We start from the raw sequence: 19,283 nt of genomic DNA, 5'->3' as shown, positions 1-19,283 counted from the left end.
GGGCAAGAGATGGTTAGAGGAACTATTCATTTTACATTTAATTTTGAATATTGTGTAAATAATACATAATTGTAGGAAATCTAGAAAATGAAGATAAAAATGCTAAATTGAAACCTGTCAAATTCTTGCAGTCTTACTTGGTGGTCAGTGACAAGGCTCGAGATGCAGCTGCTGTCCTTGTGTCCAAGTAAGTTTTGTTGGCTGTGCAGGACTGTTGACTGAGATGTGACTGCCCATTATAAGCCTGTTTGTTTTACATACTGGTGTGTGTGTGTGTGTGTGTGTATGTATGTATGTGTATGTATGTATGTGTATGTATGTGTGTGTGTGTGTCTGTGTAGATCTCTCCCATCTGTGGCTGAGCCCGCCATTGACACGTCTTTGCACTTTGATCAGTAGTGAGTTTCTGTATTAACTACTGTGCATTGCACAGAGACCTCTCTGATGAGGTCTAAGAACTGTGTGATCTATGGGTAGAGATGTGAATCTAGAGGACAGGCTGGTAGCCCAGTTAGCAGGGTTGTCCCTGGGCCTGTGAACTCCCTAGCCATGAGTTCTTGACCAGGTTTCCAGTACTAGGCATGATTCCTCTTGTGGATCAGTCCTTAAATCCCACTCAGAAAGCAGTTGGTTCTACCGGTAATTCATGTCACTATTGTACCTATGTGCATAGCATGGTATTCTGGTCAGTGTTGTAGTTCACAGGGTTCAAGACTGCATGAGATTGTTGATGATGCTCCCACCAATCCCCAGCAACCTACACAGTAACTTCTAGTGCTATAGAAGCTGACCCTCATGAGGGGTTGGTACCTGTTTACCTCCTCAGCCATTTTACCAGCCTTATTGTCTACCCTGTATTTGCTGTTTGATTTTGTCACATACTAATGGTGACAGATGAATGCCAAGCTTTACTCCATAGAATGCCTACAGGCCACAGAAGGTAAAACTCAGCACCTTTGTTCAATTCTTAGGGTCCTACAGAAAAAGCCATAACATGGAGCACCACAGAGCCTCAGTGACATTTTGTGTTGAGGTGCACAGAATAAGTGTTTCACTTGGTGTAGCCTGGAAGGGCTATTGCCAGACTTGTAGACTGCAGGAGCAGTGCAGTCACTGGCCTGAACTTGTGTGATGTGAGCGAGTACCCAGGGTGTTTGAGTAGACGGACATGGTCACGGGAAATGGCTCCAGTGTACTTGGTTCGGAGTCACCTATATTCCATCGCCATCTTTTTGGTGGGGTAAAGAGGGGCCTATCTGCAGTGGCTGGCTGTTCCTCATGGAAACACTGTCTGCCTCGCTACACTAATTGCTGGCAGCGTCTTGTGCTCTTCTCTGCCTGTGGTTCTGGAACCACATGTGCTTCCTTTATCAGCTGTAACTTTAAGTTCCTGAGACAGTTTTGCTCATTAGCTGAGGTTTGTTTCAAACATGTTTACAATCCTCTTGCCTCAGTCTCCCAGTTGCTGGAATTACAAGTGTGAGCTTCCATACCAGACTTCTCCTATAACTTTTTGTTTTTCCTAATTATTTTACTTCAAAATTTTATTTTTACTTTTATTTTAAAATTATTAATCATTAAAAATTATTTAATACTATTTGGAAATGTCATACAAGAATACAATGTATTTATTTAGTATCTACTATGCCCATATTTCCACCGCCAGCTTCTCTGGGAAACACTCCACTGCCCAACCAATTCCCTTCCCAACTTCATCTCTTTGTTTGTTTGTTCATTTGTTTGTTTGTTTTTGTCCCCCACCTTCTGAGTCCAGTTAGTGTGGCCTGTCTGTGTCTGGAGCATGAGTGACCTGCCTGGGCCACGCTGCTGAGAGCATTGCCACCTTCATCTCCATCAACAGTGCAAGGGTCCTTGGCTAAGGATGGGGCCACGTGAGCCCCCTTCTCCTCAGTTCTCCACTGTTGACTGGTGTTTGTTAGGTCTTAGGCTGATGAGCACATGAGTGCATAGCCTTGTCGTGTCCAGAGGACTTTTTTATTTTTTATTTTTGAGACAAGATTTCTCTGTGTAGCCCTGGCTGTCTTGAAACTCTGTAGACCAGGCTGGCCTTGAATTCAGAGACCTGCCTGCTTCTGCCTCTAGCACTGGGTTTATTAGTTATAGGTGACTGTCACCTGGGAAATGCATCTCACAGACACTGTTGATGATGGAGAACAGACAGCTCCAAGAGTCCCACAAGTGTAAGGATAAGCAGTCATGTTACAGAGAGTAAGTGTATGGTAGTTAAAACAAGAGAAACAGGGGAAGCAGAAGCAATTGTTTTTTATTTATTTATTTATTTTCAAGACAGGGTTTCTCTGTGTAGCCTTGGCTGTCCTGGAACTCACTCTGTAGACCAGGCTGGCCTTGAACTCAGAAATCCTCCTGCCTCTGCCTCCCGAGTGCTGGGATTAAAGGCGTGTGCCACCACCGCCCAGCCTATGTTTTATTTTTCTATGATTTGAATATGAAATGTCTCCCTCATGTTGATGTCTTGAATGCTTGTTCCCAGGCTGATAATTAAAGGTGTGCACCACCACTGCCCGGCAGTTTGTATTCTTTCCAGACCTCTGGCTCTTTGGATTTTTCTGTCCCCACTTCTGTGATGTTTGCTGAGCATTTCAGGGAGTTGGAGTGGGTGTGCTACAGACCCCCCTGGCAGGCTGAGCACTCCATTGTCATTTGTTCCCTCTGACCAGGTGTGAGCCTCTAATAACTGCCACCCTTTGCGTAAAGACCTTCTCTGAGAAGGGTGAGAGTCGTTCTGGTCAGTGGGTATAAGGGTAAGTATTTGTAAGGCAGTTTGATTTCTGTGTTCCTTTGGCAAAATTACTAGTAGGGCCTATGATCTCCCTAGCATGGTTTACTGAATAGTAGTCACTACTAGCTATGAATCCCTTCTTGTGGATTGGGCCTTAAATTCATTTAGAAAGCTGTGATTCATGCCACTGTTGTACCAATGGGTCTATCTTGCCAGGCCAGTCACGACTGTAGAAGCTTCCAGGTCAGTATGGTTTACTTTCTGTATGTTAAAGTGTGTGCTGTCTTTAGCAATAGAGTCTTATTATCCAGCTCTAGTAAGTATCTAAGAGCAGTGGCAAGAGCCTGTATTGTTTGGTGGAGGTCTCTGGGACCCGTTCCTTATAGCTCTTAGTGTCATTACATTGTTACAAAGTGATTTAGATTGATTTAGATTATATGTGGAAATACAGGAATTTTGTTATAGAAAGATAAGGAAGCCAGGCATATGATGACTCATGAATCTAATCCTAGCACCCAGAAGGCAGAGGCAGAGAAATCTTTGTGAGTTCAAGGCCAGCCTGATTGATATAGTGAGTTATGGGCTAACCAGAGCTACACTGTTAAACTTTGTCTTGAATAACAACCAACCAACCACAACAGAAAGAAAGATGAGGATAGAGCTTGACTCTTGAAAATTTTTTCATAAGTTGTCTTTCTTTCTCTCTCTCTTTCTCTCTCTCTTTCTTTCTTTCTTTCTTTCTTTCTTTCTTTCTTTCTTTCTTTCTTTCTCTCTCTCTCTTTCTTTCTTCCTCTCTTTCTCTCTCTCTTTCTCTCTCTTTCTCTTTCTTTCTTTCTATCTTTCTCTCTCTTTCTTTCTTTCATCTTTCTTGTCTTTCTCTCTCTCTTTCTCTCTCTCTTTCTCTCTTTCTTTCTCTCTCTCTCTCTCTCTCTCTTTCGTCTTTCTTGTCTTTCTCTCTCTTTCTTTCTTTCTTTCTTTCTTTCTTTCTTTCTCTCTCTCTCTCTCTCTCTCTCTCTCTCTTTCTTTCTCTCTCTTCCTTTCTCTCTCTCTCTCTCTCTGTGTGTGTGGGTCTTTTGTCTGCATGTCTGTCTGTGCACCATATACATGAAGTGCCCTTGTAGGCCCAGAAGAGGCCACTGGACCCTTGGGACTGGAGTTACAAATGGTTGTTAGCTACCATGTGGGTGCTGGAACTTGAACATGGGCCCTCTAGAAGAACCGCCAGCATGCTTAATCATTGAGCCAATTCCTAGCTTTGCTCTTGATGGCATCAGCTTGAAATAATAGCTTCTGTGTTCTGCCTCTATACACTGGGCATGGTGGCATGCCCCTGTAGTGTCCGTGCTTGAAGGTAAAGCAGACCAATCACATGAGCTTTGGAGACCACTGTCGACATATACACATAATGATGCCCTCTCTAAAGAGAAAAACGGACCAAAGTAAAAGATAAAGCACGGGGTATTTCATGAAGAAAAAAAATTTGGAACAGAAAGTTGGAAACATCCTCTGTATGAATTCTAGTGACACATACTGTGTTTCTGACTTTCTCAATGCTATTAACACATGCAACAGTCTCACAAGGTAGCATCCCACTTTCCTGTTCATTTTGTAACCACTGGCTGACTTTGTGTAAGCCGTGACTTTGTGTCAGGCCTGTGGTTGCCTGTGTCACCTGTGTGATGACAAGAGCATGATGATAGCCAGTTTTGCGATCTCAATTGTTTTCTGTGGGTAAAACCCTAAGAGGTGGAGATCCTGGGCTCTAGGGCTCTACTGTGCAGTGCCTCTGTTGGGCCCTAGGGGTGGCAGACAGCCTGGAAAATACCCTGCTTTGAGCTGGACCAAGTATATGTTCTTCATTTAAAATATTTAATTGGTATCTGTATTAGTAACATTTGCATTGCTGTGACCAAAATACTTGACAAGAAAACTCATTGCACAGAATCCTGAGTAGCTCAATTCATTGTGATGGAAACATTCATTGGGAGGGTTGTGTCTATGTGGTGAGAGCATCCTGAACTAGAGTCCAGGTTATAACTTCAAGGTCTGCTCCTCTGTCCTGAGCGGCCTGTTTCTGTCAGCTAGGCCTCTTAAGTGCTCTAGAGCAGCTTTCCCTGGGAGTGCCATCAGCTTGGGAACAAGCATTCGGAATGTCAGCATGAAGGAGATGTTTCAGATTCAAAGCATAAACCCAACCGCTTCTGCTTCCCCATGCTCTCTTGTCTTAACTACCATATGCTCTCTGTAACATGACTGTGATCTACACTTGTGGGATTCTTGGAGCTGTCTGTTTGCCTGTGGGATGCATTTCTCAGGTGATTTTTTTGGCCTTTTATTCTTTGGACTAACGTGTTCTCCTCTACTTCCATTTCTCCCTACCCCGTCCTTTCTTCCTCCAGTCTTTGGAATCTTTCCTTTCCCCACTGTTTTTGTTTCTTGTTCCTTCAGGGTCTTCTTCTGTAGCTCAGGCTGGACCTGAACTTTCTAGGTCGTTCAGCCTGGTGTTAAACTCATAATCCTGGTCCATCTCCTCTGCTCTGGGATGTACAGGTGTGAGCCACCATGCTTAGCTGAACTTACTTTCTTTCTCTTTCTTTTTTTCTCTCTCTCTTTCTCTCTTTCCCTCTTACCTTCCTTCCTCCCTTCTTTCTTTCTTCCTTTCTAAGATTTGTTTAGTTTAATTTTATGTTTTGCCTGAATGTGTGTCTGTACACCCTAAGTGTGCATGATGACCGTGGAGGCCAGAAGGAGGATCAGATCCTCTGAAGTGGTTGTGAGCTGCCCCCATGGGTGCTGGGACTTGAACCTCAGGCCCTCTGGAAGAGCAGTCACCGTTCTTAACCACCAAGCCATTTCTCCGTTCTAAACTAAAGTTTTTAACTCTATTTTTAATTATTTTATGTTTCCTTTTTAATTTCCCCCTTTATTAAAAATAGATTCTTTTATCATACAATATATCCTGGTTACAAGTTTCCCTTCCCGCTAATCTTTCCCTCTTAATCTTCCCAGTTCTGCCCATCCAGATCCACTCACTCCCTTTCTGTCTCTAAGAGATAATAACAAAATATAATAAAATAAAAAAGAAGTAAGATAGAACAAAACCCAATTCATCAACGTTGGAATGAGGAAAACCAACAGAAGGAAATGAGCTCCAAGAGAAGGCACTAGAAGCAGAGACCCATGGGCTGGAGAGATGGCTTAGCTGTTAAAGGCTAGGCTCCCAACCAAAATGAGTTCACTTCCTAACACCCATGGCTGTCTCTCCAGCCACAAAACAAAAAAAAAAATGACCCCACCCCCCAAAGACCCAGAGACCCATTTGTTCATACACTCAGGAGTCCCATAAAGCACAAGGTAGAAAGCCATAGTGTATATACAGAGGACCTGGTGCAGGTTCTGTCTTTGTGAGTTCATGTGAACTTTGATCAGCTCAGTCGGAGGAGCCAAGAGAATGAGGAGCTCAGTCAGAGGGCCTCGTTCTCCTGGCTCCGTCTTATACTCTTGCTACCTCCTCTTCCTGTTGCAGGAAAGATGAAAAGGAATGGCAAGTTCCTGCACTACGCTGGTGCGGGGCTCAGGTATTCTCATCTCAACAGTCTCTCTGGCCTGGGACTCCTGACTCGATAATTTCCCTTGTCAGGTCTTTGCCATGCCAGCCCCATGTAATGACTGCCCACCTCGCTGTTAGATATCACAATACCCAGTAACCCCGTAAATCAAAACTCTTGAAGCTTATAATTAACCAGTCAGATTTATATAACAATAAATTCTCAGTTCACAAGATGCCCACATAATAATTTCAGAGCCAATTGATAATGGTACAAGCTGCCCACCTAGATTAGACAAGTTACCCCAATTATTCTGCACCTATATGAGATTATATCTACCTGTGGCTATTTAGAACTATGCTAAGTCTGAATCATCTTGGTCTCCCTCCATATTGCTTCCTTCCTGCTCCAGTCTCCTCTCTGTCTCTGTACCTCTTAGCTCCACCCCCTTTCCATGCCCAATCATAAACTTTCTGCTGCACTAGTATTTAAATTAATTGGACAGGGAAAATCCTGCCACATCTTCCTCAGGGTTCTGTGAGGGGAGAGATTTAATGAACATATCCCATTTGGAGCTGTGTGTTCCAAATTTCTGCATAATATCCGGCTATGTGTCTCTGTTCCCACTCTGCTATAAGAGGAACCTTCTCTGATGATGGCCGAGTAAGGCACAGACTAATGAGTATAGCAGAATATCATTGGGTCATTTTATTGATCTTTTTTTTTTTTTTTTTAAGACCAGTAGTGTTTGGTTTTACTATAGGTCCCTGAGCTATTTAGTCGCTGGCTCTTGGTCACCAAAGCAATGTCAGGTATGGGTTCTATCTCGTGGAACCTTAAATGGGACTTGGTCACGCCCACAAGCTTTGTGTCCTATTGCTCCAGCATACCTTGCAGACGGAACAGATTGTGTTGGGGTTGGTGTTTATGTTTTTCCTTTGGTAGCCTACAAAATGCTTTTGCATACCATAGACACAGAATGATGGGGGTGAAGGTTAATGTACGCATCAGAGCAACCTCTCCATGTTCAGTGATTGTGTGCGTGTTGTCTTCAGCAGTGGGGCCTGGCTGTCAGTTTGTGGAGAGCAACCTATTGTCTTGGCAACATTCTGGGTTCGGTGATTTCTGTGGGAACCCTTTGGTCAACAGAACAATTGGTTACAACAGTAACCCAGTCTTGGCGCCGGAAGCTTTGTTTGATGACGAGAGATGGCCATTTGGGATTGTTTCCCTCATTAATTGGAGACTTCGTTAGGAGTGCTTTCATGTATTGTAGGAGATTTCCATTGCACTAGGTTTCCATACCCCACCTCAGCTGCCCCTCAATTCTGCCTCTTCCTCCCTCAACCCTGTCTCCCCTCCCACCTGATCATCCCATTCCCATCCTCTCTTTCCCTGCCCCCAGTCTACCTGTATAATCTTCTATTTCCTCTTCCTAGAGACGTCCATGTATCCCTTCCTAGTCCCTTCTGTACATATCGTCCCAGAATCTACAGATTGTAGTTTAGTTATCACTTATTGAGTCGCTAATATCCACTTATAAGTGAATACATACCATGTTTATTTTTCTGGGTCTGGGGTACCTCATTCAGAATGTTTTTTTTCACGGTCTATCCATTTGCCTGCAAATTTCATGATATTTTATTTCTAACAGCTGAGTAGTATTTCATTATATAAGCGTACTACATTTGCTTTATCTATTCTTCTGTTTTCTTACTGCTCCAGCTAAGAGTTCAGCTACTTTATTGAACAGGTTTGGAGTGGACAGCCTTGTCTTGTTCCTGATTTTAGTGGGATTGCTTTGAGTTACTCTTCGCTTAGGTTGATGTTGGGCTTGCTGTGAACTGCCTTTATTATGTTTAGGTATGTCCCTTGTATCGTGCATCTCTCTGGGACTTTTATCATAAAGGGGTATGGGTTTTGTCAAAGGCCTTTTCTGCATATAATGAGAGATGATCATGTGGTTTTCCCCTCCTTTCGGTGTGTTTATATGGTAGATGATACTTACTGATGTTCATATATTGAGCTCTCCCTGCGTCTCTGAGACACAGCCTATTTGATCACGGTGAATGACATTTTTAATGTGCTCTAGGATTTGGTTTGAAGTTTTTATTGAATGTAGTTTCTATTTTGTGGAATAATTTGAGGCATATTGGTATTAACTCTTCTTTGAAAGTCTTGTCTAATTCTGTGCTAAAACCATCTAGCCCTGGGCTTTTTCTGGTTAGGAGAATTTTTTCCCCCCACTTCTGTTTTCATGACAGGATTTCTCTGTGTAGCCCTGGCTGTCCTGGAACTCACTCTGTAGACCAGGCTGGCCTCAAACTCAAGAGATTCACCTGCCTCTGTCTCCCAAGTGCTGGCTTTAAAGGTGTTTACCACGACTGCTCAGCTTGGTTGGGAGATTTTTAATGACTGCTCCTACTTCACTAGGGATTATAAGTCTGTTTAAGTTGTTCATCTGATCTTGATTTAACTTTGCTAAGTGGTACCCATTGAATTATCCATTTCCTTTAGGTTTTCCAATTTGGCATATGTCATGGGTGGATTCTCTGGATTTCCTTGATGTCTGTTAGGTTCCCCTTTCATTTCTGATTTTGTGAATTTGTATATTTTCTCTCCATCTTTAGTTAATTTGAATAAGGGTCTGTTGAACTATATTGTTTTTTCTTCAATAACTGACTCTTTGTTTTATTGATTTCAGCCCTGAGTTTCATTATTTCTTGACATCTACTTCTTTTGGGTGTGATTTCTTTTTTTGTTTTAGAGCTTTCAGGTGTGCTCTTGCTAGTTTGATTTCTGTCTCTCTGTCTCTCTCTGTCTCTGTCTCTCCCCTCCCTCCCTCTTTTAATGTAGGTGCTCAGTGCTATGAACCTGCCTCTCAGGACCACTTTCACTGTGTCCCATAAGTTTGGGTATGCTGTGTATTCATTACACCAAATTTCAGAAAGCCTTTGATTTCTTTATTTCTGTCTTGACCCACTTTCCATTCAGGAGAGAGTTATTCAGCTTCTGTTAGTTTTTAAGCTTGGTGTTGCTTCTGTTGTTGGTACCTAGCTTTAATCAGTTGCTGGTAGTCTGATAGCATTCAGGGAGTTATTTCAGTTTTCTTGTAACTGTTGAGACTTGCTTTGTGTCCAAGTGTGTGGTCAATTTTGGAGAAAGTTCCATGAGATGCAAAGAAGGTATACATACATATGCATGCATGCATACTATACTGTTTTAGAATAGGAACCAGTTCTTTCTCTCTCTTTTTAAAGATTTATTTATTTATTACTTATAAGTACACTGTAGCTGTCTTCAGACACTCCAGAAGAGGGCTTCAAATCCCATTGCAGATGGTTGTGAGCCATGATGTGCTTGCTGGGATTTGAACTCAGGATCTTTGGAAGTCAGTCAGTCAGTGTTCTTAACCGCTGAGCCATCTCGCCAGCCATCTTGCCAGCCCATAACCAGTTCTCTTAACTCTCTGCCAAACTTCCTCCAAGTTTCCAGCCGAGCTGCGTATGTGCTTGGATGGAAAGGTATCCTGGGATTTGGAATCCCAGGAACCACACAGCTCTGAGGGGAGAAAGTATCTCAGTGGAAAGGCATCATGAGACATGGGGCCTAGGAAGCACACAGCTCTGAAGTGGGTCAGTGGCCCAGTGGAAGGGGACCCTGAGACACAGGAGCTCAGGAACCACGCAGTTCTGAGGGGAAGCCGCAGAGGTGTTGCAGCTCCCAGGGGAGGGTGTCCTCAGCTGAGTTGAGGAGCTCCAGAGCCTCAGCTCCGCTCCTTCTCTTCATTGCTTTTCTTCTTGGCTTTTTCTGACTAGAGTCACACCAGGCAGGAAATCTCAGGAAAGAGATATATTGGAGGGTATAGGATGTGGAGGAATGAGTCCAGGGATGGCAGCCCTCTGCTCCTGGGAGCTGTCAGCAGGGAACTGGACAGAGGGAAGTTCTTTATATAGGATTTCTTAGGGGGCAGAGCTTTTTCAGGGCAGGGATTTCCAGAGTGATGATTGGTGGAATTTTAAGTCCTGAGCTTGGGGACCTCAGGGATTGGTGGGTTTCCTGCTCAGGAATTGGTGGCTTTTTTTTCATTCTCTTTTCCTGTGTTGGGCCTTTGGGTTAGGGTGGGAAGTCTTTCTTGGTTGTAGCCAGCTTTTGCGAAGGCACCATTTCTGTAGGGCTGCTGGGGGGAGACTAGAGAGTAGGTGCTGCCACTGTTGACAGCTCCTGTGGGACAGCTCCTGTGGGTCAGCTCCTGGGGTCAGCTCCTGGGGCAGCTCCTGTGTGTGGGACAGCTCCTGTGTGTGGGACAGCTCCTGTGTGTGGGACAGCTCCTGTGTGTGGGACAGCTCCTGTGTGTGGGACAGCTCCTGTGTGTGGGACAGCTCCTGTGTGTGGGACAGCTCCTGTGTGTGGGACAGCTCCTGTGTGTGGGACAGCTCCTGTGTGTGGGACAGCTCCTGTGTGTGGGACAGCTCCTGTGTGTGGGACAGCTCCTGTGTGTGGGACAGCTCCTGTGTGTGGGACAGCTCCTGTGTGTGGGACAGCTCCTGTGTGTGGGACAGCTCCTGTGTGTGGGACAGCTCCTGTGTGTGGGACAGCTCCTGTGTGTGGGACAGCTCCTGTGTGTGGGACAGCTCCTGTGTGTGGGACAGCTCCTGTGTGTGGGACAGCTCCTGTGTGTGGGACAGCTCCTGTGTGTGGGACAGCTCCTGTGTGTGGGACAGCTCCTGTGTGTGGGACAGCTCCTGTGTGTGGGACAGCTCCTGGGGGACAGCTCCTGTGGGGCAGCTCCTGGGGGAGCTCCTGTGTATGGGACAGCTTCTGTGGGACGGCTCCTGTGTGGGGGACAGCTCCTGTGGGGCGGCTCCTGGGGTCAGTTCCTGGGGGACAGCTCTGTGGGGCAGCTCCTGTGGGGCAGCTCCTGTGGGGCAGCTCCTGTGGGACAGCTTCTGTGGGGATGCTCCTGTGGGGACGCTCCTGTGGGGACACTCCTGTGGGGCAGCTCCTGCTGTGGTGTTTCACCAAGACTGTAGGCTGAGGCAGGAAAAGAAGGCGTTGCCACCATGGACAGCTCTTGAAGGGCAGCTCGTGCTGAGGTGGGAAAGGGTGTGCCATCGTGTACAGCTCCTGTGATGGCTGTAGGCTGAGGAGATGTGGTGGTGTAGCCATTTTGACAGAGCTGTCATGTCAGCTCCTGCTGAGGCATCTTACAGTGACAGGAAGGAGGACTGGCTTCTGCTACCTGTCCCACATGGAACATCAAGATATGTTCTTAGTGACAGAAGGTGAGATGCTCAACAGCACAGTATCATTCAGAATGCAGCACACGAGGCCCCGACGTCCATGGGCTTCTTTCTTCCTAGCTATGCATCTATCATCTGGTTCTTTGTGGTTCCTCTCTGTAGCCCTGGCTGGCCTGTGACCAGGATGACCTCAGACAGTTCTTGTCCCAGTTTCCCCAATTCTAGCATCTGTAAACTGCAACACCTGACCTAGATGTCTGCTTAGCTCAGGTTCTCCTGACTCGGCTGTCACCAACTGTCTTCTCACTCTGCTAGCCCCCTTCTCTCAGCCTCAGCTGGCTTTTTCCTGTTCTCAGAAATCCAAGAGCTCACCAACACTGAAGTTCATAGGGTCAAGCAGTTCTAACAGCTAAGAATTCTTAAAGGGCCAGTTGACTAGCAATTGGTGATCCTTTAAAGGGCCAGGTTCACAAGATCTCTCTCTGTCTGTCTGAACTCCCACCTCCTATTTCCTGCCTCAGCTCATTAGCCATGGGCTTCTTTATTGGCAAATGAATGCTTTTACAGCACAAGAAATTCTCTCTACAGCCACCCTCTCTATGATGATAATGGACTAAACCTCTGAAACTGTAAGCTAGCCCTAATTAAATGTTTTCCTTTATAAGAATTGCTGTGGTTATGGTATCTTGTCACAGCAATAAAACCCTACCTGAGACAATCTGATAGGTGTGGCCACTGGGGGTGGGGTTCCAGGTAAAATGTGTTTGTGGGTATTGGGAACTGACACTTAGGCTAGGGGTCTGAAGGGGTCCCCAAGAAGGAGGAGAGCATAGTGTCCAACCAGGATCTGCTTATCTTGTCTCCTTGGAATGGGGTAGGTAATGAAGAAAGGTCACCCGAGGAGGTCTACAGCAGAGCTGGGGATGAGAGGGAGATTGGATCAGGAGGAACAGGTGGAGAGGGACGATCTACAGACAGCCTACCTGGTTCCCTGGCTGGAGTGCTCTGTGGGTTATAGCAGGGGTGCCTGCTGGTGTTGGGGGCTTGGATAAAGCAGTGATTTGGGGAACACAAGTTAGGGGGTAAGATCCATGGGGTTCACAGGAGATGGGGGGAGGGGGCAGGGAAGGCTGTAGCAGGTGTTCTGTTGCAGAGCTAGGGGTGAGACTGGGGGTTTGGGTCTGGAGGAATAGAGGGAGAAGTGAAAACCTATAGTACAGTTTTTAACTTTAATGTCAAACATCTTTTTTTTTTAATTTGGTTGTTTTTACTGTTGAAGCTAATTTTAACTTATTAAGAGATTTAACAAGTAGTCATTTATGTTTTTTTTTATTTTTGTCATTGTTGTAACACAGAATTAATTTCACCTCAAATTTCTTTTGGTATAGGGCACAGGTTCTCAAGCTGTGGGTTGTGACCCCTGTGGGGATTGAACAACTCCTTCATAGGGGTTGAATAGCAAATATCCCGAATGTCAGATATTAACATTGTAATTTATAACAGTAGCAAAATTACAGTTATGAAATAGCAAAGAAAATAATTTTATGGTTGGGGTCACCACAACATGAGGACTGTATTCAAGGTTCAAGGCTTCAGGAAGGTGGAGAACCACTGGTATAGCGTTTGCATCAGGAAGGGTTTCTCCTCCAATAGCTAGCTACCAGTTCTAGAATAATTTTGTAGATATTTCATATTTCTGCTGATCTTTATTAGTTTGTATTAGCTTGAAGTATACATGATTTTTTCCTAGTAGGGATTGTTATTTCCCGTTTGCTGCTTCACTCTGAGGCCATGTCCCAGGCAGTGCAACCACCAGGGTTCCTAGTGTAGCTGGCTGGGGATCCCTTAGCTCTTCTTAGGTAGAATTCACAGGTAGGCAATGAAAAACCTCACGACTGGTCTTGGTATCTTTTGACTACCTTAGCATCTGGTAGCATCAAACTGCAGGAATAAACAGGCAGAAGCAGCAAGAGGTGGTGTCCTCTTGTGCAAGCTTCTGATAACAGTGCCATTAGTTCTACAGGTGTTACAGTTCCTGAGAAAGCCAGAGGTAGGAGACCCTTAGTGTTATGAGTATCGGTACATCCTCATTCCTTGGCAGCAGCTGGTGTGCAGGTGTGGGTACTGGGATTCCTAAGAGCTTAGTAATGTTCAGTGCTAAAGCTTTCTGGCCTGGGTAGCTTGAGACTCTAGGACTGAAGCTGTGATGGTTCTCAGGAACACTAGAACCTGTAGATTTTCATTTCCGTCTCTAAATAGCCTCTGTCTGGGAGTCTCAGTTCCCCCGCTCTTGTCTTCTCTCTCCTTTTGCTGCCATTCTTGCACCAGCCGTGTGCGTGGCCTGTTCCGCTGCCTGTTACTGTGTGATGGCACAGTTAGTTCAAAGGCACCGTCCTTTGTAGATCTAGTGCCTGTTGCTGGAACATTAAGTCGCCAGTCTTACAGCTCTACCTCTTTTGTAGTTGACAGTGAATCTGGATGCCCTGCTGCTTTTTACAGCTTGGCCTACCGATGGCTCCGTGTTGCTTTTTCTTTAGCTGTCAAGTTGGTAGGTCAGAGTAAAGCAAGTGTGCTTACGTTTTTCTAGTGTTGAAGGGTGTACTCTGCTATGGGAATAAATCTCTGCACATGAGGCCTGGCAGCATGAAGGTAGAAGCAGATACTAGACTGTGTAAGTGCTGCCTAGGGAAAGGATGTGGTCAGCTCCCACTGGAGTGAACAGGTGACACTGAGGTCAGGCAAGAATTGGACTATGTTGTATGGAAATAGGGCTGGAGAGATGGCTCAGCGGGTAAGAGCACTGACTGTTCTTCCAAAGGTCCTGAGTTCAATTCCCAGCAACCACATGGTGGCTCACAGCCATTTGTAATGGGATCTGATACCCTCTTCTGGTGTGTCTGAAGACAGCTACAGTATACTCATATATTAAATAAATAAATATTTAAAAAAAGGAAACAGGAAATCTAAACCCTTGAGCATGTCTTATGAGGTGTGACCCGCAGGAGGTGAGTCTTTAACTCATAGGATGGCGAAGGATGCCAGCTGTCCATGTGTGCTTGGCTGTACATATTCTGGGAGGGGCTGGAGCACCATGTGCTAGTACCAACCAGTATGTGCTGGGAGGGTTTGTTACCCAGAGAGTGGATGTAGCTTTAACTGCCCTCTGGATGACTGGGTTTAGGTCCCAGTGTAGATGGTCAGGGCACTAGAGGGCGAGTGGATGTCAGAATCCCAGTGCTGACTCTCCTGTGCCTGGTGCTTCATATGACTCCCTAATGGGTATTGCATGTGGAATACCCTAAAGTGAACTCATAGCCTCCCTTCTGGGCATACAGTTCCACTACTCAGAAGGAACTACCTTCTGGCTACCTGCTGGCACGGCCTTGTCCATGCTCCTACCTGAGACTAGCCAGGATAGTCATAAACCTGCTACTTGCCTGCTTGGGTCCTTTGGTTCCTGGTCCCTGTACTTAGCCCTGCGCATCTCCTGTCAGCTCCTTTTCCCCCCGACACAGAGCTTTCCCACTGGCTGTGCTGTGTCCCTTCTTGTTCAGCTTCTCCTGGGCAAGGCCCCTTGAGGTTGTCCTTGAGCCGCCTTTGGGGACGCATCATCTTCCCTTCCTCCCTTCCTTCTCCTTTCCCTCCCCCCCTTTCCCCCCTTCTTCCCCTTCCTCTTCTTCCCCTCTCCTTCCCTTCCTTTGTGTGTTTTCTCCCTTATAGGATCTGTCTAGAGTCACCGAGTCAGAGGTCTGGGTTCACATTGTCAGCCAGATGTTGGGTGGAAGGAAACAGGCTCGTGCCACATGAGGTTGTGGTAGAGGAAGGTCCTTGGGTCGGGGTTGGTTGTTGGATTAGGTTGTGGAGGATATATCTTGAGATTAAGGGAGATGCTTGGAAGGAGTCAGAGCTGAGAAGCATGCAGATCTTCCCTGGCCGTGGTGGGGTAACGATGCCCATCTATTTGTAAAGCTGGTGGTTAGTTGGGGCCCAGGAGGGAAGGAGGTAGGGTGGTGAGGCCTCTGAGTAACTTTTTGAGAGACCCTGATGGGCAATCAGCTGCTGGCCCATGGTGGTCAGGGACTTGGCAGCTGACCTAACCTGTTCAGGGATCTAAGATGACTGGGAGGAAATGTGTGTGGTGTGTGGTGGGATGTGGGTGAGCCTTCAGCATTGGAGTCTTACTGAGCATCTTCTGTGTGTTTGTATTCCCCTGTAGATTTATTACACGTCCTGACGTCAAGCAGAGAAAGATGGCCAGCTTTCTGGACTGGAGCCTTTGCACCTTGGCCCACTCTTCCTTCCAGACCATTGAGGGTGTCATTACCATGGATGGGATGCTGCAGGCCCTGGTGAGCACTGCCTGGGACAGCATGTGGAGCTCTGGCACTGTACCCAAACTGTTGGTTCCATTCACTCTGTGTTTGAGTTACGGGAACCTGGTGGAATTAATTTGCATTACAGGGTTGTGGTTTCATTTTCCACTGCTGTGTGCTTAGTGTGTAAGACTGGACTGGAGTGGTGGCTCCCAGGAGAAAGCTGAAGAACTGTGCTTCACCACTAGAGGGCAGTGGTGCCCGCAGAACTGCAGCCTTTCATTTTGTCTTAACACAGTGAAACCAGCCCAAGTGAAACTTGAAACCTGTTTGCTTAGTGGGTTACAAAGTTTCTAGTTCCAGTTTAAATACAGACACTGGGGCCCGTCTGGAGATGCCCACTGTGCCCATCCTGCCTGTTGCTGGTCTTCTCTGCTTGTCTGTTGTATGTTTTTTTAGTACTGACAAGGAGAACCACTCTGGTGTGAAATCTCAGAGGACATGGCCCTGTTAACAAGGCTAGGAAGCTCCTGGACCAGTATTCCGGAGGTCACAGATGGACCCCCTAAGGCTTTGTTTGGTTTTGATGGTCAGCATTAAGAAGGTCATGGTACCTCTCCAAGTCTGTCTCTAGGGTTAATGTTTACAAGGTTACAGAGACTCTCTGAGGCCATGAGAGTCAGTATTTTAGACGAAGGCATGGATAGCTCTATAAGGCCCTGGTCTCTTGGGTTTGGCATTCTGGAGGGTGCAGATAGCCTTCTGAAACTGTGGCAACTTCAGGGTCAGAAACCTCTTCCTTGTTTTTCTTTGATTACACTGGATGCGATTTGACAGTAGTTCTTGTCCTTGTCTTGGAGGCAAAGGGAGCTGACATGTCCCTTAGAAGTAGGATCCTTTGGAGAAGTCGGAAGGCAACCAGTCATACTGAGTTTGGCTTTTTGTACGACTCCTTAATACAGGTCCTGATGCAGGGTGGGAGGTATCAGGGCAGGTGCCAGCAGCCCCAGGAAGGGGACATGCAACCTGGGACGGGAAGGCAAGTCGAGGCTCTCTGGACCCACTCCATGTGCCTCTGCAGCTGAATGTGTATCCTGGTTGTGGGGATGCGAAACGGCTGGTGTCTCTTTATTTTCAGTGATATTGCCATTGCCTTCAGAGGCCTGCCATTCAAAACATGCAAGAGGGAGGCCTGGGAAAATAGAATGTTCCTTAAGACCTGAGCTTCTGCTCTGCTGCTCTCTCTGAAGATGGGTAGTTAGTTCATTTTGTTAAGTCTACAGAGTTGTATAGCCACCATTGTCTCTTCTCCTTATGCCATTCCGCATACATACTGCGTCATACTCCACAGGCCAGTGGCACTGAGCTCACCTGTCTGGGAGGTGACTTTTATGTAGGGATAGGCTCTTTTCCCTGAGCACAGCGTCTGTAGGGTCTGCCCACCCTGTGGCAGGCAGGCGTCAGTTCTTCACTACTTTTTCGCAGGCAGAAAATGTTTCATTATGGGACTGTTTTTGACTGTTGTGATTAATGCTACTGGGGAACATGAAATAGGTTTTTAAAAATTTATAATTATTTTGGGTATGTATCAGTAGGTGTTTCTCTATTTGTGTATAATAATAGATTGTTTTCCTCAGCACATAGAACAACCTCCCCCCTTTTCTTTTTGGTAGTGCGGGGGTGTCAAGCCAAGGCCCTTAAACATGACAGGCAAGCTCTGAACTATCTATTCTTACCCAGCCCTGAGAGTTGGTTTTTTTTTCTTTGTTTGTTTAAATATAGTATTTTGTTTTTGAAGTTTTTTTGTTTTTGTTTTTGTTTTGTTTTTTTAATTATAGCTGTGGGGCCCAAGAGATGGCTCACTTGCTGCTTTTCCAGAGGACCCTAGTTCAGTTTCCCATACCCAAGTTAGGAGGGCCTAACGCCCTGTAACTAGTTCTGGGCTATCTGGATGTCATCTTTTGGCTTCTGAGAGCACTTACACACACGTGTGTGTATACACCCAGATGCACATACATATACCCATAAATAGAAATAAAAAAGTAAAATAGATAAATAAAATAAAAATTAGAAATAAAAGAAAAATTATGGTTGCCCCCACTTATCAGTTGTAGTACCCACATGCACACATGCACAAACTAAGTTATTGATGAGATGTGAGGTTCTGCCTATGGTAGACATCTTTGGGGTTTGCAGATTCAGCTGTACAGCCCATACTTTGGGAGGCCTTTGTTCCAGCTGTGGGGAGAGGCAACTAAAGAGGTTTTATTGTGATTTCCATTTTGATTGTAGCAGTAGAGTTTAGTGCAAGTTGTGGCTTACCCTGAAAGGTAGTGTGAGGAGGGAAGAGGGAAGAGTGGGGCAGAGGTCACAGTTGATTTATAAATCGTGGTAGGTGTTGTACATTTGTGTTTTAGGCAATTCTGATGAAGAGGTAGATAGAAATAGTTTATTTGAAAGATTTGGGTGTAAGTAGGTTCTTAATATTTTTGGCATGAATCTTTACATTTTTTTTTCTTTTAACATTTGCTTATTGCCTGTGTGGAGACCAAAATGCTCTTAATTGTTGAGCCATCTTTTGAGCTCAGCAGCAGCAACAACAACAACAATAAAGAGTTCGAAACAACTTATTGAATGTTTTCTGTGTCCCTCATTTGGTTCCAGGGATTGAACTCAGTCTAAACTTGATGACCAACTGATCTATCTCTGCCTCCCTGCCCGACCTGCTGTCTTCTCTCCACCCATCCATCCCACACCCACCCAGTTCCTACCCCATTTGTTTGTTTGTTTGTTTGTTTGAGACAGGGTTTCTCTATGTAGCCGTGACTGTCCTAGAACTCTTGTAGACCAGGCTGGGCTTGAACTCAGAGCTCTATCCACCTGTGCCTCCAGAGGGCTTGAATTAAAGGTTTGTGCCATAATACCTGGCTTTCTACCTACTTACTGTGCAGCCTTGGTTTACCTGGGACTTGTAGCCCAGGATAGCTTTGAACTTACTCCTGCTTCTTCCTCCTGAGTGCTGGGATCTCAGGTGTGTGCCAACACTCCCGGCTTGGCCTGAGTCTTGTTGAAAGTTTTCACATCAAGAGAATACAGGAAGGTCTGACAAAACGTAGCTAGAGTCTGTTACTGCATGGTGGTGCTTGAGGGAAGGGTGTTAGACCTGTCTATCGTGTATATGGGACACATGGGAGGACAGGCACAATTAATCTCAGGGGATTGATTTTAGATTGCTTTTGTTTGCATTCTTTCTTGGGTTAGGGACTGTGAGGGGGATCTTGCTTTATAGCTCAGGCTAGCTTCTGTTAGCAAGGATTATGGGTGTGTCCCACTGGACCTAGCTCAGTCTGCAGTTTTGAGGGGATTGAAGGTTTGCAGCTAGCTACCTGCCAGCCTGGCCCAGGAGTTTTTCTGCTCT

At 45.7% G+C, this 19,283-nt stretch overlaps 1 protein-coding gene across 1 annotated transcript in view; it reads left to right on the top strand.

Moving 5' to 3' along the window:
* Positions 1–19,283, top strand: part of Tbcd (tubulin folding cofactor D) — a 163,210-nt gene that overhangs the window by 9,591 nt on the left and 134,336 nt on the right. Inside the window, exons 6-7 of the mRNA XM_021178456.3 lie at positions 132–187; positions 15,769–15,901. Coding sequence (XP_021034115.1) covers positions 132–187; positions 15,769–15,901 — 189 coding nt within the window. The remainder of the gene's footprint in view (positions 1–131; positions 188–15,768; positions 15,902–19,283) is intronic.

Source organism: Mus caroli, unplaced genomic scaffold (assembly GCF_978045245.1).
Source record: "Mus caroli unplaced genomic scaffold, Mus_caroli_1 scaffold_13, whole genome shotgun sequence".
Lineage (NCBI taxonomy): Eukaryota > Metazoa > Chordata > Mammalia > Rodentia > Muridae > Mus > Mus caroli.
Note: the sequence above shows the minus strand (reverse complement) of the source record. Positions and strands in the feature narration are given on the sequence as shown.